Source organism: Balaenoptera borealis (genome assembly GCF_965194805.1).
Source record: "Balaenoptera borealis genome assembly, chromosome: 8".
NCBI classification, from domain to species: Eukaryota; Metazoa; Chordata; class Mammalia; order Artiodactyla; family Balaenopteridae; genus Balaenoptera; species Balaenoptera borealis.
The window spans coordinates 33,152,577-33,176,856 of record NC_138865.1 but is presented as its reverse complement, the minus strand read 5'-3'; the positions used below and the strand labels follow the sequence as shown (position 1 = coordinate 33,176,856).

General features: G+C 38.8%; 1 protein-coding gene and 1 long non-coding RNA gene across 15 annotated transcripts in view; one reads left to right on the top strand and one right to left on the bottom strand.

Moving 5' to 3' along the window:
• Positions 1–24,280, top strand: part of LOC309633339 (uncharacterized protein) — a 122,991-nt gene that overhangs the window by 31,316 nt on the left and 67,395 nt on the right. For 11 of the 14 annotated variants that reach the window (XR_014247430.1, XR_014247431.1, XR_014247433.1 and 8 more), the window contains one exon: positions 24,118–24,187. The exons of 2 other annotated variants lie outside the window; for them this stretch is intronic. Coding sequence is in view for 2 of the 12 variants with exons in the window: in XM_082402045.1 (XP_082258171.1) it covers positions 24,118–24,187 (70 nt within the window). In the remaining 10 variants the exon portion in view is untranslated. Of the gene's footprint in view, positions 1–10,002; positions 10,527–24,117; positions 24,188–24,280 lie in introns of those variants that run through there. One more of the 14 variants, XM_082402046.1, reaches the window with a different exon arrangement.
• LOC309633342 overlaps positions 21,720–24,280 on the bottom strand; it is a 43,408-nt gene continuing 40,847 nt past the window's right edge. Inside the window, exon 5 of the long non-coding RNA XR_014247448.1 lies at positions 21,720–22,656. This is a non-coding gene — a long non-coding RNA (uncharacterized lncRNA). The remainder of the gene's footprint in view (positions 22,657–24,280) is intronic.

The following is a 24,280-nucleotide window of genomic DNA, read 5'->3' as shown; positions in this document are numbered from 1 at the left end:
CACCCTCCTTATCTCACCACTCTAGGTGGTCGCAAAGAACCAAGCTGATCTCCCTGTGCCATGCAGCTGCTTCCCACTAGCTATCTATTTTACATTTGGTAGTATATATATGTCAATGCTACTCTCTAACTTTGTCCCAGCTTACCCTTCCCCCTCCCCATGTCCTCAAGTCCATTTTCTATGTCTGTGTCTTTATTCCGGTCCTGCCCCTAGGTTCATCAGAACCATATTTTTTTTTTTAGATTCCATATATATGTGTTACCATACAGTATTTGTTTTTCTTTTTCAGACTTACTCCACTCTGTATGACAGACTCTAGGTCCATCCACCTCACTATAACTCAATTTCGTTTCTTTTTATGGCTGAGCAATATTCCATTGTGTATATGTGTCACATCTTCTTTATCCATTCATCTGTCGATGGACACTTAGGTTGTTTCCATGTCCTGGCTATTGTAGATAGTGCTGCAGTGAACATTGTGGTACATGACTCTTTTTGAATTATGGTTTTCACACGGTATATGCCCAGTAGTGGGATTGCTGGGTCATATGGTAGTTCTATTTTTAGTTTTTTTTTTTTTTTAAAGGATATAAGGGTAAATTTTTGTTTTAATTTTTTTTTAATTTAAAAAAAATTTTATTTTTTATTTATTATTTTTTTTGGCTGTGTTGGGTCTTCGTTTCTGTGCAAGGGCTTTCTCTAGTTGCGGCAAGCGGGGGCCACTCTTCATCGCGATGCACGGGCCTCTCACTGTCGTGGCCTCTCTTGTTGCGGAGCACAGGCTCCAGACGCGCAGGCTCAGTAGTTGTGGCTCACGGGCCTAGATGCTCCGCGGCATGTGGGATCTTCCCAGACCAGGGCTCGAACCCGTATCCCCTGCATTGGCAGGCAGATTCTCGACCACTGCACCACCAGGGAAGCCCCTATTTTTAGTTTTTAAAGAAACGTCCATACTGTTCTCTATAGTGGCTGCACCAATTTACATTCCCACCAACAGTGCAAAAGGGTTCCCTTTTCTCCACACCCTCTCCATCATTTATTGTTTGTAGATATTTTGATGATGGCCTTTCTAACCTGTGTGAGGTGATATCTCATTGTAGTTTTGATTTGCATTTCTCTAATGATTAGTGATGTTGAGCATCTTTTCATGTGTTTGTTGCCAATCTGTATATCTTCTTTGGAGAAATGTCTATTTAGGTCCTCACCCCATTTTTACATTGGGTTGTTTGTTTTTTTTGATATTAGCTGCATGAGCTGCTTGTATATTTTGGAGATTAATCCTTTGTCAGTTGCTTCATTTGCAAATATCTTGTCCCATTCCGAGGGTTGCCTTTTCGTCTTATTTATGCTTTCCTTTGCTGTGCAAAAGCTTTTAAGTTTCATTAGGTCTCATTTGTTTATTTTTGTTTTCATTTCCATTTCTTTTGCTGTGATATATGTCATAGAGTGTTCTGCCTATGTTTTCCTCTAAAAGTTTGATGGTGTCTGGCCTTACATTTAGGTCTTTAATCCATCTTGAGTTTATTTTTGTGTATGGTGTTAGGAAGTGTTCCAATTTCATTCTTTTACATCTAGCTGTCCAGTTTTCCCAGCAACACTTATTAAAGAGGCTGTCTTTTCTCCATTGTGTAATCTTGCCTCCTTTATCAAAGATAAGGTGACCGTATGTGCGTGGGTTTATCTCTGGGCTTTCTATCCTGTTCCATTGATCTTTATTTCTGTTTCTGTGCCAGTTGCATACTGTCTTGATTACTGTAGCTTTGTAGTATAGTCTGAGGTCTGGGAGCCTGATTCCTCCAGCTCCGTTTTTCTTTCTGAAGATTGTTTTGGCTCTTTGGGGTCTTTTCTGTTTCCATAGAAATTGTGGAATTTTTTGTTCTAGTTCTGTGAAAAATGCCATTGGTTGTTTAATAGGGACTGCATTGAACCTGTAGATTGCTTGGGGTAGTAGAGTCATTTTCACAATGTTGATTCTTCCAATCCAAGAACATGGTATATCTCTCCATCTGTTTGTATCATCTTTAATTTCTTTCATCGGTGTCTTATAGTTTTCTGCGTACAGGTCTTTTGTCTCCTTAGGTAGGTTTATTCCTAGGTATTTTATTCTTTTTGTTACAATGGTAAATGGGAGTGTTTCCTTAATTTCTCTTTCAGATTTTTCATTATTAGTGTATAGGAATGCAGAAAATTTCTGTGCATTAATTTTGCATCCTGCTACTTTACCAAATTCATTGATTAGCTCTGGTAGTTTTCTGGTGGCATCTTTAGGATTCTCTATGTATAGTATCATGTTATCTGCAAACAGTGACAGTTTTACTTCTTTTTCCAATTTGGATTCCTTTTATTTCTTTTTCTTCTCTCATTGCTGTCACTTAAAGTTCCAAAACTATGTTGAATAATAGTGGTGAGAGTGGGCAACCTTGCCTTGTTCCTGATCTTAGAGGAAATGGTTTCAGTTTTTCACCATTGATAATGATGTGGGCTTTGGGTTTGTCATATATGTCCTTTATTATGTTGAGGTAGGTTCCCTTTATGCTTATTTTTTGGAGGGTTTTTATCATAAATGGGTGTTGAATTTTGTTAAAAGCTTTTTCTGCATCTAGTGAGATTATCATATGGTTTTTATCCTTCAATTTTGCCAATATGGTGTATCACATTGATTGATTTGCATATATTGAAGAATCCTTGCATTCCTGGGATAAACCCCACTTGATCATGGTGTATGTTCCTTTTAATGTGCTATTGGATTCTGTTTGCTGGTAGTTTGTTGAGGATTTTTGCATCTATGTTCATCAGAGATATTGGCCTGTAGTTTTCTTTCTTTGTGACATCTTTGTCTGGTTTTGGTATCAGGGTGATAGTGGCCTCGTAGAATGAGTTTGGGAGTGTTCCTCCCTCTGCTATATTTTGGAAGAGTTTGAGAAGGATAGGTGTTAGCTCTTCTGTAAATGTTTGATAGAATTTACCTGTGAAGCCGTCTGGTCCTGGGCTTTTGTTTGTTGGAAGATTTTTAATCACAGTCTCAATTTCAGTGCTTGTGATTGGTCTGTTTATATTTTCTATTTCTTCCTGGTTCAGTCTTGGAAGGTTGTGCTTTTCTAAGAATTTGTCCATTTCTTCCAGCATGTCCATTTTATTGGCATATAGTTGCTTGTAGTAATCTCTCATGATCCTTTGTGTTTCTGTAGTGTCAGTTGTTACTTCTCCTTTTTCATTTCTAATTCTATTGATTTGAGTCTTCTCCCTTTTTTTTCGTGATGAGTCTGGCTAATGGTTTATCAACTTTGTTTATCTTCTCAAAGAACCAGCTTTTAGTTTTATTGATCTTTGCTATCGTTTCCTTCATTTCTTTTTCATTTATTTCTGATTTGATCTCTATGATTTCTTTCCTTCTGCTAACTTTGGGGTTTTTTTGTTCTTCTTTCTCTAATTGCTTTAGTTGTAAGGTTTCATTGTTTATTTGAGACGTTTCTTGTTTCTTGAGGTAGGATTGTATTGCTATAAACTTCCCTCTTAGATCGGCTTTTGCTGCATCCCATAGGTTTTGGCCCGTCGTGTTTTCATTGTCATTTGTTTCTAGGTATTTTTTGATTTCCTCTTTGATTTCTTCGGTGATCTCTTGGTTATTAAGTAGTGTATTGTTTAGCTTCCTTGTGTTTGTATTTTTTATAATTTTTTTCCTGTAATTGGTGTCTAGTCTCATGGCATTGTGATTAGAAAAGATACTTGATAAGATTTCAATTTTCTCAAATTTACCAAGGCTTGATATGTCACCCAAATATGGTCTATCCTGGAGAATTTTCCATGAGCACTTGAGAAGTGTATTTGCTTGGTTTTGGATGGAATGCCCTATAAATATCTATTAAGTCCATCTTGTTTAATGTATCCTTTAAAGCTTGTATTTCCTTATTTATTTTAATTTTGGATGACCTGTCCTTTTGTGAAAGTGGGGTGTTAAAGTTCCCTACTATGATTGTGTTCCTGATGTTTTCCACTTTTATGGCTGTTACCATTTGCCTTATGTATTGAGGTGCTCCTATATTGGGTGCATAAATATTTACAATTGTTATATCTTCTTCTTGGATTGATCCATTGATCATTATGTAGTGTCCTTCTTTGTCTCATGTAATAGTCTTTATTTTAAAGTCTATTTTGTGTGATATGAGAATTGCTACTCTAGCTTGCTTTTTTAAAAAATATTATATTTTTAAATTAATTAATTTATTTTCCTATTTTTGGCTGAGTTGGGTCTCTGTTGCTGTGCGTGGGCTTTCTCTAGTTGTGGCGAGTGGGGGCTACTCTTCATTGCAGTGCTCGGACTTCTCATTGCGATGGCTTCTCTTGTTGTAGAGCACAGGCTCTAGGCACGTGGGCTTCAGTAGATGTGGCTCACGGGCTCTAGCGTGCAGGCTAAGTAGTTGTGGCACACAGCCTTAGTTGCTCCGTGGCATGTGAGACCTTCCCAGCCCAGGGCTTGAACCTGTTTTCCCTGCATTGCCAGGTGGATTCTTAGCCACTGTGCCACCAGGGAAGCCCTAAATATTTTAAATGTTACAATGTCAAATATTCTTTTTTTAAAAAATTAGTTTATTTATTTTTGGCTGCTTTAGGTCTTCCTTGCTGTGCAGAGGCTTTTTCTATTTGCAGCGAGCATGGGCTACTCTTCCTTGTGGTGCACAGGCTTCTCATTGCAGTGGCTTCTCTTGTTGCGGAGCACGGCCTCTAGGTGTGTGGGCTTCAGTAGTTGTAGCACGTGAGCTCAGTAGTTGTGACTCATGGGCTCTAGAGCGCAGGCTCAGTAGTTGTGGCGCACAGGCTTAGTTGCTCTGTGGCATGTGGGATCTTCCCGGACTAGGGATCGAGTCTGTGTCCCCTGCGTTGGCAGGTGGATTCTTAACCGCTGACCCACCAGGGAAGCCCCCAGCTTTCTTATGATTTCCATTTGCATGGAATATCTTTTTCCATCCCCTCACTTTCAGTCTGTATGTGTTCCTAGGTCTGAAGTGGGTCTCTTGTAGACAGCATATGTACAGGTCTTGTTTTTGTATCCATTCAGCCAGTCTGTGTCTTTTGGTTGGAGCATTGAATCCATTTACATTTGAAGTAATTATCGATATGTATGTTCCTATGACCATTTTCTTAATTGTTTCGGGCTTTTTTTTGTAGGTCTTTTCCTTCTCTTGTGTTTTTCTTGCCTAGAGAAGTTCCTTTAGCATTTGTTGTAAAGCTGGTTTGGTGATGCTGAATTCTCTTAACTTTTGCTTATCTGTAAAGGTTTTAATTTCTCTATTGAATTGAAATGAGATCCTCGCTAGGTAGAGTAATCTTGGTTGTAGGTTTTTCCCTTTCATCACTTTAAATATGTCCTGCCACTCCCTTCTGGCTTGCAGAGTTTTTGCTGGAAGATCAGCTGTTAACTTTATGGGGATTCCCTTGTATGTTATTTGTTGCTTTTCCCTTGCTGCTTTTAATATTTCTTCTTTGAAAATAATTTTTGATAATTTGACTAATATGTGTCTTGGTGGGTTTCTCTTTGGGTTTATCCTGTATGGTACTCTCTGTGCTTCCTGGACTTGATTGACTATTTCCTTTCACATGTTAGGGAAGTTTTCTATAACTATAATCTCTTCAAATATTTTCTCAGACCCTTTCTTTTTCTCTTCTTCTTCTGGGACCCCTATCATTCGAATGTTGGTGCGTTTATTGTTGTCCCAGAGGTCTCTGAGACTCTCCTCAATTCTTTTCATTCTGTTTTCTTTATTCTGCTCCCTGGCAGTTATTTCCACCATTTTATCTTCCAGCTCACTTATCCGTTCTTCTGCCTCAGTTATTCTGTTATTGATTCCTACTAGAGTATTTTTAACTTCAGTGATTGTGTTGGTCATCACTATTTGTTTGCTCTTTAGTTCTTCTAGATCCTTGTTAAATGTTTCTTTTATTTTCTCCATTCTTTTTCCGAGATTTTGGATCATGTTTACTGTCATTACTCTGAATTCTTTTTCAGGTAGGTTGCCTACTTCGTCTTCACTTATTTGGTCTTGTAAGTTTTTACCTTGCTCCTTTGTCTGTAACAAATTTTTTTGTCATTTCTTTTTTTTGGGGGGAGGTGATGCTGTATTCCTGTCTTACTGGTTGTTTGGCCTGAGCCGTCCAGCACTAGAGTTTACAGACAGTTGGATAGAGCTGGGTCTTGGTCCTGAGATGAGGACCTCTGGGAGGCCTCACCCCAATTGATATTCTCTGGGGTCTGAGGTTCTCTGTTAGTCCAGCAGTTTGGACTCAGAGCTCCCACCTCAGGAGCTTGAGCCTCACCTCCAGCCTGGAAATCAAGATTCTGCAAGCTTCATGGTGAGGGAAAAAAAAAAAGAAGAAAAAAAGAAAAAAAAGAGCAGTACAATATCAAAGAATAGAAAACAAAATAAAATTAGAAAGATAAAAAATATATTAGGAAAAATAAAACTACATTTGAACAACAACCACAACAGAAAAAAGAAAAAAAAAGGGGGGGGGGGTGGCAAGCCAAAAGGAGAGAACACTAACAAAGTATAAAGAATAAAATAAAATTAGAAAAATAAAAGATGTATTAGGAAAAATAAAAATATAAAAGAATCAACAATGAATCAACAAGGTAAAATAGGACCCCAATCTAAAAGAGGGGGGGAAAAAAAAAGCCTTGGCTATGGGGGCGGAGTTTAAGCAGGGGTGGAAGTTAGGCAGGGGTGTGGTTTTTGGTGGGGCAGGACCTAGGCAGGTGGGGGGGTTACGTTTGAGCATTGGATGGGGCCTAGGTGGGGCGACCTTCAAGCATGGGGCCGGGCCTCTGCTTAGGACCTGCACAGAAGGTGAGAGGGCCTCTGGAGTGTGGTGTTCTGGAGTTTGGAGGTAGGTCCCTGAGTGAGAGTGTGTGTGTGGGGTTTAGGCCCAGCTCGTTGGAGGGGTTCTCCAAGTGTAGAAGTAGGGCCCTGGGTGGGGATGTAGGGGTGGGGCTTGTGCTCTGCATGGCAGGAGGGAGGCTCTGAGGGTATAGCATTAGGCCTGGGAACCCAACAGGGTTCCTGGTGCCTAAGTGGACAGGGAAAGCACTAGCTGCATTCCCTTCCATTCCTTTGTGCCCCTCCCCTACGGTCTCCCCTGTCACCGTTGGACCCCTAACTGTAGGTGGGTCCCGCTGGGTGTAGAAACTACAGCCACCACTCAGAGTGCCAGTCCTGGAGCTCCAGCCTTTACTTTTTCTCCCCCTTCCCTCCCTCCCACTCCCTCAGGGCCTGCGTGGCTGGAGGGGGTCTAGGTGGGCAGAGGATCAGGCCCAGGATCCCAACAGGTTCCTGGGGGTCCAAGTGGGCAGGGGAAACCTGGCCATACTCTCTTTTGATCCTCTGCCCTCCCAATGGTTCCCCAATTTCCCCCTTCGGGCATGGGATCCCTTCCCCTCCCCGAGCCACCCCTCAGGGGTGCCAGTCCTGTCCCGCCTCCACTTCTCCCCCTTCACTCCCCCCATTCCCCGTGTCCTACTCGGTCGTTGGGGGTTCCTCCCTTCCCTTTAGGTGTCTGTGGTCCCCCACTGGTGCCTGGTAGGTACCCTGGTTGTGAGGAGACGTGAATTCCGTGTCCTCCTAGTACGCCGTCTTGACTCTAGCATATCCATTTTTCACCAAATTATCTTCAGTGTCACCTTAGTCATATATCAAATTTCCATATGATTGTGATTATGTTCCATATTTTTTATTCTCTTCTCTTATCTCACCCCTATCTTTGCTACATTATTGCCTATCAAAACTTATTAAACTTTAAAACATGCCCCTTCTACACTGAATTTTGCCTTGCTCTTCTTCAAAACTGTCTTGGCAATGTTTGGCTTCTTTATCTTTCATAAGAAATTTAATATGTGCTTTGGAATTTTCATAAAAATCCTTGTCATTATTTTTATTGAAATTGCATTGCATATATGGTTATATTTGGGAGTTGACATCTTTATGACATTTTCTTCCCATCCATAGTTATATATATATATATATATATATATATATATATATATATATGTATATATATATATATACACACATACATATTATATGTTAATTATATATATATATACATACATACATATATATAATTAACAGTTATCTAATTTTTATTTAACATGTCTCACTGAAGTTTTGTTTATTTTTTCACAAGTTTTATTAAATTTATTCTGTGTCGTGTATATAATTAATATATTGATAGTATTTGTCATTATAAATATTATCTTTTTAAAAATCTGTTTAGTTTTTTTGCTGTATATAAGAATGCAATTGATTACTACTCATATGCTTTCTTCTATTTTTAAAAATTCTCCTTTGCCTTTGGTGCTCTGAATCTTAAAAGATGTACAATTTTTATTTCACATTTTTGATAATTTTTGTGCTCTTTCTCAAGGATTCATGTATTTTCATACAGTCTGAAAAATTCTCAGTCATCACTTCTCACCTGGAGTTACACTGCTTTCCCAGGCTCTTTACTGTCTTTCCCAAAGTCCTTCCTTTTCCATTGCCATCTATCCTTTCTGTAGGGCCCAGCGTGAGGTTTTTAAAGTGCAATTCAAATCATTTCACACCCCTGCTTAAAAGCCCAAGAAGGATCTCCTTTGCATTTAAGATTCTTTAAAAATCCTTATAATGGCTGATGAGGCCCAGCCAATGTCTACAGCCTTGTTCTTTGGTATCTTCGTCTGTGCTTCAGTCACACTGACCTCCCTCCAGTTCCTTCAAGAACATGATGTTCCCATCAGACCCTTCACATCTCTGGTCCCTGCTTGGACTACTGCTCCTGACCACTGTGCTGGTCTCACTTTTCCTTATTCTTCATGCTGTAGCTTAGTTATGACTTTCTTAGAAGACTTTCTCCATGGCACCCACAATTATAATTCACTGTCCTTGTTATGGTCTCACATAGCATGCTATGTTTTGCCTTTATAGAACCAATCACATATTGTAATTATGTGTGTTTGTGATTATTTGTTTCTTTCTCCTTTACCACAAGCCTCATAAAGACAAAACTGAGACTTTCGTGTGGAACCCCAGCACCTAGCTTAGTACCATACTAGTCATTCAAAAGTTCTACAAGAAATAAAGTACATATTTAATATTTTAACTGAGCCTCAGATGGAAATCATTTGTCTGAAGTCACTCAGCAAGTGAGTGCTAGAGCCAGGATTCACACTCTAGCTCTCACCACCACTTGCCAGTTGGCAGTCAGCAGTTGGCAGGTCTGTCACTTACCTTCAGGGCCAGTGTATCATACTGAGAAGTGCTGTGATCATACCTCGTTAATGTTAAAGCGCCAAGGGGAAATGTTTTAAAATAATACAACAGACCTAATGTTAGGCCTGTACATCCATGAGACCCAAGGAAGGCATATTTGATCAGCCTGACTTTATGAAGTGTAATTAGCATCTAACTGCTGTTCCTTAAATATTGCTTAAAATTCCACAACTGTGTATATTTGGCCTACATTTTTGTTTGGGTCCTAGATACCTGTTAATGTATATTTTTAAGGGATTAAAAAAATAATTTTCTTGTGTTATACTCTATACCTTAGTTATAAATACTTAGGAAAATATACAAATTTAAAAATGAAAAACAATCTTGGATAACAAAAATAGTTCGGTTTTAGTTGTTCCACTTATCTGTCAATTGAGTAGTTTTGGAAAATAGATAATTATAACATTCTCTGAATAGCCTTGACACAAACAGAAAGCCATTTTTGGTGAAAATCCTCTTTCATAATTGATGAACCAGAGAACCTTTCAAATCAGACAGAACTCAAGACTCCGGGCAGAGTTATAACTTGGGTGCCTTTATTATCTCAGTCCCTCCTGAGATTAAAAATGCAGTGATACCCTCTCAGATAATTCATGTATTCAAATCCAAATCCAAGAGGGAGCCAATTAAGCATAGGCTTGTCAGGTTTTTCCAACGTTAGCTATATCTCTGTCCAACCTTTGCTTTATATGTTTGGTAATAGAACCAGCTGCATGCCTGTTTCCCCATTGGTGATGATGTCCCTTCTGTCTGCAGCTACATATCCAAAGCCAGACATGATGATGTGAGCATAGAGTGTGCTATGTCAAGAAAAAACTGGACACAATTTTCTGGTGATGTACTCTTTGAAAATGTGTTATGGTAAAAAATGAAGTAAATTTTGTCTCATCATTCTAGGTGTAGTAGATTTTGATTGGCAAGCCCAGAATAATTATGTTAACTGTATTAGGAAAAAACTGCCTTCTATGGATCAGAAAAAGACACTTCAGCTGGCATTGTGGAGTAAGAGTAGTAAGAAACATTTGCTCTAATCCTGGGCAGAGTATTAATTAGATGGAGATAAAGGTAGCAAACAAACATACCATAATAGAATTTCAATCTAAGGAATATGAGAGTATATGGGGGAGGGAGGTTAGTATTTTGAATTCAGACTGGGGCTGGTTTGAGAGGAAAATCCTCTGAATCCTTCAGAGTTAATTACTGCAAGTAATCAAAGTCACCTGTGATTATGAATCCACGAAAATAAGCAAAAACTAAAGCATTTTACTTTAGAACCCCACAGCTGAACTTTAAAAGACTGCAGTACAAAAAGACACAGTACAAACATTGAGACCTATGTGAAATTGGGAGGCCAAGACAGAGACATACATAGACTTTCCATACATGGAAAGCTGTCATCCCTTATAGGTGAATTGAGAAAATATTCTCTCCTGAGAATTTCCAACCACTGGGACATGTCCCACCAAGGTCCTAGCAGAGTACAGATGGGATACTTCAGGCAACTTATGAGGGTTTAATACAGGAACTTTTAAATGTGTGAGCAGGAGGTAGGGAAACAAACAAGAGATAGTGATACACCCAGAACTTGTACCTGTGGAGCTATTGCTAACTCCAAGACCAAAGTGAGGAGGAGCACTGAGGGTTGCTGGAACACAGAAGGTGAAATTCATGTGCAGAAGGTTGCCTTGAGAGAAGCAGTGACCTCAGCTGAGAGACAGAGTCAGCCTAAGGCAGCCCTACTGATCAGCTAAACTCAAATGTAAATTACTAGGTCATCTGAGTTGTTTGTCACTCTTGTTCACCAGGTCCAATCAAGATTTTGATATTATTGTGGACTGTTGTGGTATTTCTGCATAAAGTCAAGGTCCCTGTGAACTATATGTGACAAAGAGCAAGAATGTTAACATGGGCCCCTGGCAAGACAATGAATGTATACTTCTGTTTTCCCATGAAAAAGCCAACTGCTCATGAGCCTCTTTTTTTTTAAATAAATACATTTATTTATTTATTTATTTATTTATTTTTGGCTGCATTGGGTCTTCATTGCTGCACGCAGGCTTTCTCTAGTTGCGGTGAGCGGGGGCTCCTCTTCGTTGCAGTGCATGGGCTTCTCACTGTGATGGCTTCTCTTTGTTGCGGAGCATGGGTTCTAGGCGCGTGGGCTTCAATAGTTGCAGCATGCGGGCTCAGTAGCTGTGGCACACGGGTTTAGTTGCTCCGCAGCATGTGGGATCTTCCCGGACCAGGGCTCGAACCCGTGTCCCCTGCATTGGCAGGCGAATTCTTAACCACTGCGCTACCAGGGAAGCCCAGCCTCTTCATTAATGAGAATGGAAAGTAATGTGATCACCAGGTCAACACCACATACTAAGTGTCTGAATTTGGTAGATGTCTTTTAGCAACGATTCAACACTCAGCATAGAAGTTATAAATTGAGACTACCATACTTTGTTATAGCAGACTACTGTTATCCATTATGATTCTTCTGGTTTTGCAAGGGTCATAAATGGAAAAGGAATATGATGGAGACTACTACCACTACATCTTTTATGACTCTTCTGGCATTAATCTCAATAAATCCTCCTGAAGTGCATTATTCTTTCTGAGTTGTTGTTTTGGCTAAAATGTCAGTTTCCAGGGTTTCCACTTGGCTCTTTCTATTGAAATAGCTCTTACTCTACAAGTTTGAAGATCAGTGTGAGGATTCTGCAGCATCTATTCCCACATCTATCCCACTTATACATTGTGGAGCTGGGGCTATTCACAGATTGGGTTTATGGAGGCTTTGAAGAGTCTTCATATTCCCCATCCCCACAGTTACTCTGAATAATAACTTCAACAACCTTTGGGAAATAGGACAATACACACACACACACGCACACACTGGTATTACCATGTTTTTCTTCAGATAGGAAAAACAGTCAACAGTCCCCTCATTGATTGGTTTGTGTGTCTGTGAACTGACACGAATTCTGTGTACTAGGGGAGGAGCCAGTATCATGCAATTAAAGAAATGCTAGTGTGCTCTACATTTACCTTGCCCCTAGGGACACTATGACAAAGTAGCCACTGTTATACAATCCAAAGGTCAAGGTACTTGGTAACCACTCTTGCACTGCTGTATTATGTAATTATATCCACCTTCCCACTGATAATTAAGTGCTGCCTCTTGGTTTCTGCCATTCTGGAATCTCTACATCCTCATTGGTATTGCCATGGTAGTATCTCCCACTGTCAATTCAGGCCAATAGCAAAGGGTCACCATCAAATTTGTCAAAGATGCTGGGTCTCCTTTACCAGGGTGTTCCTTAACTGCTTTAGGGAAAGGAGAGACATCTGCTTGCTTAGGCTGACAGAATGCAACAGAAGAGTGATGGTCAGTTCTGAATCCAGGTCTCAAGAAGCCCCATGTGATTTGTTCTCTCTCCTGGAACCTACCCAACTACCATATGAACACTCCGGCTAGCCTCCTAGAGGATGAGAGACTGACTACCTGGAAGATGAGTGGAGATGAGTCATCACAGCTGAGATCATCCTAAACCAGCCAACTTTTGGCCCACTGGATGGCTGATGCAGAAGCACCAGCAGCCTATCCAAAATTAGCTGGACCTGGCCCAGATCAACAGAGCCACTCAGGAGCTAAATAAGTGGTTGTTGCTTTGGCCATCAAGTGTTTGTAGTACTTTATTACACAGCAGTAGCTAATTCATTTAAACAGTAGAAAGTCTTAGTAAATATATGCTACTGCAGGCCAGGAGCTATTGCCACTCTCCTAATCTTCAGTGAGTTCATGTTCCCATGGCAGTGATGGGTATTGCATGTTTGTTTCTCTGAGAAACCCACCTCCTCCTCGGACTAGGATTACACAGGTAAACTAACTTAGTCCAGGGAACATGTCAGTGATGTCCAAAACTCTATAGGCCTTGATGCTTACAGAGTTTTAAGGGAAACTCTTTAAATAAAAGAAGACAAAATAGGTACAAAATTACCTCTGCTTATGAATGTCTATAACAAGAAAATAAATCACAATGAATTACATATTTTTTTTTTGAAATTTCATGTAATGTCTGAAACATTTATATTAACATATTTCCATACAAATAACCCAATGAAAGTTTAGTATTGTTTTCTTTGTTTGTTTTATACTGCATATTCTTATTAGTCTTCAATTTTATACACATCAGTGTATACATGTCAATCCCAATCGCCCAATTCAGCACACCACCATCCACACCCCACAGCAGTTTTCCCCCCTTGGTGTCCATATGTCCGTTCTCTACATCTGTGTCTCAACTTCTACCCTGCAAACTGGCTCATCTGTACCATTTTTCTAGGTTCCACATACATGCATTAATATATGATATTTGTTTTTCTCTTTCTGACTTACTTCACTCTGTATGACAGTCTCTAGATCTATCCACGGCTCAGCAAATGACTCAATTTCGTTCCTTTTTATGGCTGAGTAATATTCCATTGTATATATGTACCACAACTTCTTTAACCATTTGTCTGTCGATGGGCATTTAGGTTGCTTCCATGACCTGGCTATTGTAAATAGTGCTGCAATGAACATTGGGGTGCATGTGTCTTTTTGAATTATGGTTTTCTCTGGGTATATGCCCAGTAGTGGGATTGCTGGATCATATGGTAAATCTATTTTTAGATTCTTAAGGAACCTCCATACTGTTCTCCATAGTGGCTGTATCAATTTACATTCCCACCAACAGTGCAAGAGGGTTCCCTTTTCTCCACACCCTCTCCAGCATTTGTTGTTTGTAGATTTTCTGATGATGCCCATTCTGACTGGTGTGAGGTGATACCTCATTGTAGTTTTGATTTGCATTTCTCTAATAATTAGTGATGTTGAGCAGCTTTTCATGTGCTTCTTGGCCATCTGTATGTCTTCTTTGGAGAAATGTCTATTTAGGTCTTCTGCCCATTTTTGGATTGGGTTGTTTGTTTATTTAATATTGAGCTGAATGAGCTGTTTATATATTTTGGAGATTAATCCTTTGTCTGTTGATTCGTTTGCAAATATTTTCTCCCATTCTGAAGGTTGTCTTTTCGTCTTGTTTATGGTTTCCTTTGCTGTGCAAAAGCTTTGAAGTTTCATTAGGTCCCATTTGTTTATTTTTGTTTTTATTTCCATTACTCTAGGAGGTGGATCAAAAAAGATCTTGCTGTGATTGATGTCAAAGAGTGTTCTTCCTATATTTTCCTCTAAGAGTTTTATAGTGTCCGGTCTTACATTTAGGTCTCAAATCCATTTTGAGTTTATTTTTGTGTATGGTGTTAGGAAGTGTTCTAATTTCATTCTTTTACATGTAGCTGTCCAGTTTTCCCAGCACCACTCCTTGAAGAGACTGTGTTTTCTCCATTGTATATCTTTGCCTTCTTTGTCATAGATTAGTTGACCATAGGTGCGTGGGTTTATCTCTGGGCTTTCTATCTTGTTCCATTGATCTATGTTTCTGTTTTTGTGCCAGTACCATATTGTCTTGATTAATGTAGCTTTGTAGTATAGTCTGAAGTCAGGGAGTCTGATTCCTCCAGCTCCGTTTTTTTGCCTCAAGACTGCTTTGGCTATTCGGGGTCTTTTGTGTCTCCATACAAATTTTAAGATGATTTGTTCTAGCTCCGTAAAAAATGCCATTGGTAATTTGATAAGGATTGCATTGAATCTGTAGATTGCTTTGGGTAGTGTAGTCATTTTCACAATATTGATTCTTCCAATCCAAGAACATGGTATATCTCTCCATCTGTTGGTATCATCTTGAATTTCTTTCATCAGTGTCTTATAGTTTTCTGCATACAGGTCTATTGTCTCCCTAGGTAGGTTTATTCCTAGGTATTTTATTCTTTTTGTTGCAGTGATAAATAGGAGTGTTTCCTTAATTTCTCTTTCAGATTTTTCATCATTATTTTATAGGAATGCAAGAGATTTCTGTGCATTAATTTTGTATCCTGCAACTTTACCAAATTCATTGATTAGCTCTAGTAATTTTCTGGTGTCATTTTTAGGGTTCTCTATGTATGGTATCATGTCATCTGCAAACAGTGACAGTTTTACTTATTCTTTTACAATTTGTATTCCTTTTATTTCTTTTTCTTCTCTGATTACTGTGGCTAGGACTTCCAAAACTATGTTGAATAATAGTGGTGAGAGTGGACATCCTTGTCTCGTTCCTGATCTTAGAGGACATGCTTCCAGTTTTTCACCATTGAGAATGATGTTTGCTGTGGGTTTGTCGTATATGGCCATTATTATGTTGAGGTAGGTTCCTTGTATGCCCACTTTCTGGAGAGTTTTTATCATAAATGGGTGTTGAATTTTGTCAAAAGCTTTTTCTGCATCTATTGAGATGATCATATGGTTTTTATTCTTCAATTTGTTAATATGGTGTATCACATTGATTGATTTGCGTATATTGAAGAATCCTTGCATCCCTGGGATAAATCCCACTTGATCGTGGTGTATGATCCTTTTAATGTGTTGTTGGATTCTGTTTGCTAGTATTTTGTTGAGGATTTTTGCATCTATATTCATCAGTGATATTGGTCTGTAATTTTCTTTTTTTGTAGTATCTTTGTCTGGTTTTGGTATCAGGATGATGGTGGCCCCATAGAATGAGTTTGGGAGTGTTTCTTCCTCTGCAATTTTTTGGAAGAGTTTGAGAAGGATAGGTGTTAACTCTTCTCTAAATGTTTGATAGAATTCCCTGTGAAGCCATCTGGTCCTGGACTTTTGTTTGTTGGAAGATGTTTAATTACAGTTTCAATTTCATTACGTGTGATTGGTCTGTTCATATTTTCTGTTTCTTCCTGGTTCAGTCTTGGAAGGTTATACCTTTCTAAGAATTAGTCCATTTCTTCCAGGTTGTCCATTTTATTGGCATAGAGTTGCTTGTAGTAGTCTCTTAGGATGTTTTGTATTTCTGCGGTGTCTGTTGTAACTTCTCCTTTTTCATTTCTAATTTTATTGATTTGAGTCCTCTCCCTCTTTTTCTTGATGAGTCTGGCTAATGGCTTATCAATTTTGTTTATCTTCTCAAAGAACCAGCTTTTAGTTTTATTGATCTTTGCTCTTGTTTTTTTTGTTTCTATTTCATTTATTTCCGCTCTGATCTTTATGATTTCTTTCCTTCTGCTAACTTTGGGTTTTGTTTGTTCTTCTTTCTCTAGTTCCTTTAGGTGTAAGGTTAGATTGTTTACTTGAGATTTTTCTTGTTTCTTTAGGTAGGCTTGTATAGCTATAAACTTCCCTCTTAGAACTGCTTTTGCTGCATCCCATAGGTTTTGGATCATCGTGTGTTCATTGTCATTTATCTCTAGGTATTTTTTGATTTCCTCTTTGATTTCTTCAGTGATCTCTTGGTTATTTAGTAACGTATTGTTTAGCCTCCATGTGTTTGTGTTTTTTACGTTTTTTTCCGTGTAATTGATTTCTAATCTCATAGCATTATGGTCAGAAAAGATGTTTGATATGATTTCAATTTTCTTAAATTTACTGAGGCTTGATTTGTGACCCAAGATGTGATCTATCCTGGAGAATGTTCCGTGCGCACTTGAGAAGAACGTGTAATCTGCTGTTTTTGGATGGAATGTCCTATAAATATCAATTAAATCTATCTGGTCTATTGTGTCATTTAAAGCTTCTGTTTCCTTATTTATTTTCATTTTGGATGATCTGTCCATTGGTGTAAGTGAGGTGTTAAAGTCCGCCACTATTATCGTGTTACTGTCGATTTCCTCTTTTATAGCTGTTAGCAGTTGCCTTATGTATTGTGGTGCTCCTATGTTGGGTGCATATATATTTATAATTGTTATATCTTCTTCTTGGATTGATCCCTTGATCATTATGTAGTGTCCTTCCTTGTCTCTTGTAATATTCTCTATTTTAAAGTCTATTTAATCTGATATGAGTATAGCTACTCCAGCTTTCTTTTGATTTCCATTTGCATGGAATATCTTTTTCCATCCCCTCACTTTCAGTCTGTATGTGTCCCTAGGTCTGAAGTGGGTCTCTTGTAGACAGCATATATATGGGTCTTGTCTTTGTATCCATTCAGCAAGCCTGTGTCTTTTGGCTGGAGCATTTAATCCATTCACGTTTAAGGTAATTATCGATATGTATGTTCCTATGACCATTTACTTAATTGTTTTGGGTTTGTTTTTGTAGGTCCTTTTCTTCTCTTGTATTTCCCACTTAGAGAAGTTCCTTTAGCATTTGTTGTAGAGCTGGTTTGGTGGTGCTGAATTCTCTTAGCTTTTGCTTGTCTGTAAAGGTTTTGATTTCTCCATCAAATCTGAATGAGATCCTTGCCGGGTAGAGTAATCTTGGTTGTAGGTTCTTCCCTTTCATCATTTTAAGTATATCATGCCACTGCCTTCTGGCTTGTAGAGTTTCTGCTGAGAAATCAGCTGTTAACCTTATGGGAGTTCCCTTGTATGTTATTTGTCATTTTTCCCTTGCTGCTTTCAATAATTTTTCTTTGTCTTTAATTTTTGCCAATTTGATTACTGTGTGTCTCGGCATGTTTCTCCTTGGGTTTATCCTGTATGGGACTCTCTGTGCTTCCTGAACTTGGGTGGCTATTTCCTTTCCCATGTTAGGGAAGTTTTCGATTATAATCTCTTCAAATATTTTCTCTGGTCCTTTCTCTCTCTCTTCTCCTTCTGGGACCCCTATAATGCAAATGTTGTTGCGTTTAATGTTGTCCCAGAGGTCTCTTAGGCTGTCTTCATTTCTTTTCATTCTTTTTTCTTTAGTCTGTCCCACAGCAGTGAATTCCACCATTCTGTCTTCCAGGTCACTTATCCGTTCTTCTGCCTCCGTTATTCTGCTATTGATTCCTTCTAGTGTAGTTTTCATTTCAGTTATTGTATTGTTCATATCTGTTTGTTTGTTCTTTAATTCTTCTAGGTCTTTGTTAAACATTTCTTGCATCTTCTCGATCTTTGCCTCCATTCTTTTTCCGAGGTCCTGGATCATCTTCACTATCATTATACTGAATTCTTTTTCCTGAAGGTTGCCTATCTCCACTTCATTTAGTTGTTTTTCTGGGGTTTTATCTTGTTCCTTCATCTGGTATGTAGCCCTCTGCCTTTTCATCTTGTCTATCTTTCTGTGAATCTGGTTTTTGTTCCACAGGCTGCAGGATTATAGTTTTTCTTGCTTCTGCTGTCTGCCCTTTGGTGGTTGAGGCTATCTAAGAGGCTTGATGGGAGGCTCTGGTGGTGGGTAGAGCTGACTGTTGCTGTGGCGGACAGAGCTCCATAAAACTTTAATCCACTTGACTGTTGATGGGTGGGGCTGGGTTCCCTCCCTGTTGGTTGTTTTGCCTGAGGCAACCCAACGCTGGAGCCTACCTGGGCTCTTTGGTGGGGCTAATGGCAGACTCTGGGAGGGCTCACACCAAGGAGTACTTCCCAGAACCTCCGCTGTCAGTGTCCTTGTCCCCACGGTGAAACAGAGCCAGCCCCTGCCCCTGCAGGAGACCCTCCAACACTAGCAGGTAGGTCTGGTTCAGTCTCCCCCAGGGTCACTGCTCCTTCCCCTGGGTCCCAATGTGCACGCTATTCTGTGTGCGCCCTCCAAGAGTGGGGTCTCTGTTTCCCCCAGTCCTGTCAAAGTCCTGCAATCAATTCCCACTAGGTTTCAAAGTCTGATTCTCTATGAATTCCTCCTCCCGTTGTTGGACCCCCAGGTTGGGAAGCCTGACGTGGGGCTCAGAACCTTCCCTCCAGTGGGCGGACTTCTGTGGTATAAGTGTTCGCCAGTCTGTGAGTCACCCACCCACCAGTTATGGGACTTGATTTTAATCTGATTGCGCCCCTCCTACCGTCTCATTGTGGCTTCTCCTTTGTCTTTCGATGTGGGGTATCTTTTTTGGTGAGTTCCAGTGTCTTCCTGTCAATGATTGTCCAGCAGCTAGTTGTGATTCTGGTGTTCTCGCAAGAGGGAGTGAGAGCACGTCCTTCTACTCTGCCATCTTGGTTCCTCTTTTCATGAATTACATATTTAAGAAAGTTTTGAAAACTACAGAAATATCACAAAGTATATAAAATACCATAATGTTTATATTAATTGTCTAGTGTATTCTGTAATATATTTTTCTATACTTCAATGGCTGCTTATTCTTTGATTGGTTCTCATTTGAAAGTAAGTTTGCAGGGTTTTTTTTTTTTTCTATAGAGAAAATAGATTCTGATGTCATGCTTGACTGTGTTTATTATAGGTGGCATAGAAAATTCATTAGCTTCACAAATCATTAGTGGTAATGTTATGGAAAATTTGGGGATTGTTGTCAAATTTAAGAAAAACCCTATCAAAATTATTTCATTTATTAGCTACAGGATTTCAGCTAATTTCATATAAGTGGTCAATTTTCTGTTCTTTTATATGAAACTGTTAGACTTCATTATGATAGCAAATATCAGATACCCTAAGATAGAGCCCATTATGTTGGGCTTATAAAATGTGTGACTTCATACACAAATGGAATCACTGTAGTACTGCCAGAAGTCTTTATCCTACAAACATAGGCATTCTGATTTTCAAAAAGTAAGTGTGTGTGTGTGTTTATTGCATTAATAAGTACAGGTTAAAACTTCTGTTTTGACTGGGAAGATATTCAAACCAAATATGTAGCTTACAGATTTACACATCTGATGACCTAATACTTGGGAGAATTTTCCACAGATAAGCTTTTTTCTCCTTAGATTTCAAACTTTTTTTCCTTTAATATCAACATACTTTCAGGCCCATTTAAGAAAACAATATAAATATCCACAAATTGTCCCTGAAAAATCTTGAAAATAACTGTCTTAAATATTCTCAAAGAGCAAAAAGGAGAACATGGATAAAGAACTAAAGGAAATCAGGGGAACAGTATATAAACAAAATGAGAACATTGACAAAGAGAAATTATAAAGAAAACCAAATTCTGGATCTAAAAATTCAGTAGCTGAATTGAAAAACTCACTAAAGGAGTTCAAAAACAGTTGCCAACAGGCAGAAGAAAGAATCAGTGAACTTGAATACAGGTCACTTGAAATTATTGAATCTGAGAAATAAGAAAATAAAGGTGAACAGAGTCTAAGGGATGTATGGGATACCATCAAACAGACTAATATATACATTATGGGGATCTTAAAGGAGAAGAGCAAGAGAAAGAAAAAGGGTCAGAGAGATTATTTGAAGAAATAATCACCCCAAACTTCCTAAACTTGAGGAAATGCATGGATATAGAAATACAAGAGGCTCAACCAACTCCAAGTAGGACAAAAAGGGACTCACAGTGAGACACTTTATAATCAAACTGTCAAAAGACAAAGGCAACAAGAGAATCTTGAAAGCAGCAGGAGAAAAGTGACTCAGCACATACAAGGGATCCTCAATAGAATATTAGCAGATTTCTTGGCAGGACTCTTACACAGTCCATATAGTAGTGGGATTATATATTTAATAAAATGCTGATAAAATGCAGAAAGAAAAATTGTGAACCAAAATTTCTATATCTGGCAAAACTATCCTTCAGAAATGAGGGAGAAATTAAGACATTCCAGATAAAACCTGAGGGAATACATTACCACTAGGCCTGCCCTAAAAAAAATTCTAAAGTCATTCAAGATCAAATTAAAGGATTCTAGACAATAAGTAGAAGCCATATGAAAATATAAAGTTCTCCCATAAAGGTAAATATATGGGCAAATATAAAAATCATTACTTTGTCATTTGAGCCTGTAACTCCACTTTTTATTCTACAGGATTTAAAAGACAAAAGCATAAAATATATTTATAAATATGTTAGTAGGTACACAGTATATAAAGATGCAACTTACAACATCAATAAAATAAAGGGGGGGCAGAGATGTAAAGGAGTAAAGTTTTTTTATGTGATCAAAATTGGTTTGGTATGAATTTTAAATAGTTATAACTTTAGAATGTTATAACATCCCCAATGTTAACCACAAAGATAATATCTATAGAATATACACAAAAGGGAATGAGAAGAGAATCCAAACGTGTTACTACAAAAATTAACTGAACACAAGGGGAGGCATTAATGGAGGAAATAAGGGACAAAATATTCTATAAGACTTAAGGACAACAAATAAAATGGCAACAGTTAAGTCCTTCACCAACACTAATTACTATAAATGTAAATGTGTTAAACTCTCCAATCAAAAGACATAGACTGGCAGAGTGGATTTAAAAAAACAAAACAGGATATAACTGCATGCTCTCTACAAGAGACTCACCTACCTAAAGACACAAATAGGTTCAAAGGATGGAAAAAGATATTCCATGCAAATATCAAAAGAGAGCAGAGGTGGTTATACTAATATCAGACAAAATAGACTTTAGTTAAAAAAAATTGTAACAAGAGACAAGAAGGGGGCTTCCCTGGTGGCACAGTGGTTGAGAATCTGCCTGCTAATGCAGGGGACACGGGTTTGAGCCCTGGTCTGGGAAGATCCCACATGCTGTGGAGCATCTGGGCCCGTGAGCCACAATTACTGAGCCTGCGCATCTGGAGCCTGTGCTCCACAACAAGAGAGGCCGCGATAGTGAGAGGCCCGCGCACCGCAATGAAGAGTGGCCCCCACTTGCCACAGCTAGAGAAAGCCCTCACAAAGAAACAAAGACCCAACACAGCCATAAATAAATAAATTAATTAATTAAAATTAAAAATTAAAAATAAAAAAGAGGCAAGAAGGACATTATATAATGATAAAAGTCAATCCAACAGGAAGATATTACAATTATATGTGCAACAAACAGCAAAGCTCCCATATATATGAAGCAAACATTGTCATAATTGAAGGGAGAAATAGACAGCTCTACAATGTGAGTAGACTTCAACACTGCACTTTCAGTAATGGTTAGAAGCTCAATAAGGATATAGAGCACTTGAACAACACTCAACCCAAACATTCACCTCCCCAGATGTGAAGCCACAAATCTGTTATGAAACAACCCACACGTGACAATGTGGCCTTAATCATACATTGGCCTTTACACACCTAAACACATTTGCCCTTAGCTTCCTCATACTCCTTAGCAAAATACACACACAGCAAAGGAACAGGCTCTGAACAGATACAATGTGGTAGACTGTATCATTAAGAAGAATATGTACTGCCCCTTTCTGTGGTGTTTCTGTCTAAGAGAGTATACATACCACCCAGTTGAACTCAGGTGTAGCCATGTAACTTACTCTGGCCAATAAAATGTGAGTGAAAATGCCATGTATAACTTCTGATAAGACACATTCCCCTCTGTTGCTGTTCCAGATGGGGCTGCTTCATCCATCTAGATCCAAGGTGAAGAGGACAGGGAACCAATCTAAAACTAACCAATGGAGGATATGAAACATAAATGAGAAACAAACCTTTGTTGTTGGAAGTCACTGAATTATTTGTTACATTGGATACTCCAGCATACCCCACATACCAAAGCATAGAAAACACTACATTCCACACATACACATGCTCACACACACATACATTCACACATACCTCCAAACTCCACCCATATAAACATACAATATATTAATACTCTGGAAAAATGCCTATCACACCCAGCTGGACTCAGAATAGATACAACCATTCAGCCCCCAAAATACACACACACACCCACATCCCCTCAAAACTCCCAAAATATGCATCCCCAACTCCCTATAGTTAAAAATACACACATCTAGAACTTTACATGACCCAAATACACATAGACACACCAATCCCCATCCCCAAATGCATATATATGTCATCCTAGCCTTCTCAAATACACGCATAAAACCTTCACAAGCTATGAATTCACACATACCCTATCCCAGCAGAATTCAACATGTATTTCACATAGCCTCACCCTCCTCAGATACACATGCACTCTCCCTACAGTCTGAATATTCACATAAACCACCCAAACTCTAGCTTGCAACATAACCCACAAGAACCTTCACATATACCTTCATACATACCCTCAACCCCACCACAAACAGGAGATTTCAAGCTTCCTTAATGTATACATAGCCCCTCAAATCCCATTTTCACACACTGCCAACCTGAAGTGTGCACACAGACAGACACACTATCTTGAACACACACACACACAACTCCCACAACCTGAACATGCACATTTTTCTCCCACCCTCAGGATGAAAATTAAAATGGATGGAACTGGAGATTATCATACTAAGTTAAGTAAGACAGAGAAAGACAAATATCATATAATATCGCTTATTTGCAGAATCTAAAAGAATGACAAAAATGAACTTATTTACAGAACAGAAACAGATTCACAGACTTAGAGAATGAACTTATGGTTACCAGGGGGAAGGGTGGGGGGGAGGGATAGATTGGAAGCTTGGGATTGACATGTATACACTGTTATATTTAAAATAAAATACCTTTCCATGAATAAATAAAGAGTAATTCATAACTATTTTAAAAAAAAGGATTCAGGGTGTATGGGGTGGACTCTGTAGAATACTGGCACCTGCAACCTAGATCCTGTCTCAGCAAAGTACCTACTTTACTGGTTGCTGATGTGCTGTTGGAAGACAGCTTTGGCTGCTGGTCCCTTAGGGTTGCTTTAGCTATACACAGTGCCCTGCCAATTTTTATCTCTCCCTGGATAGGCTTCATATCCAGTGGCCAAATCAAGCAAGGGACAAATCAGCCTGAAGACAATTCTATCAAGAATTAATTTTTAGCCCTATGACTGCACATTAGATCCAGTGAAACTGTTTGGGAACCTGAGTCTGATTTCTACTCAGCCCAATGATGCTCCCTTTTTTTTTTTTTTTCCCAGTTCTTTTTTAAAGAAAACATCCTGCTCACAAAACTCTGACGCAAAGACAATTCCAGGGAACCAAACTGAGGTAAGATTTATTGTTTTTTTACAAACACAAATTTTTAGAATGGCTTGTACCTTAGGTGTGTAGACTTTTTTCTATCTTTTTTCTTCTCATTTT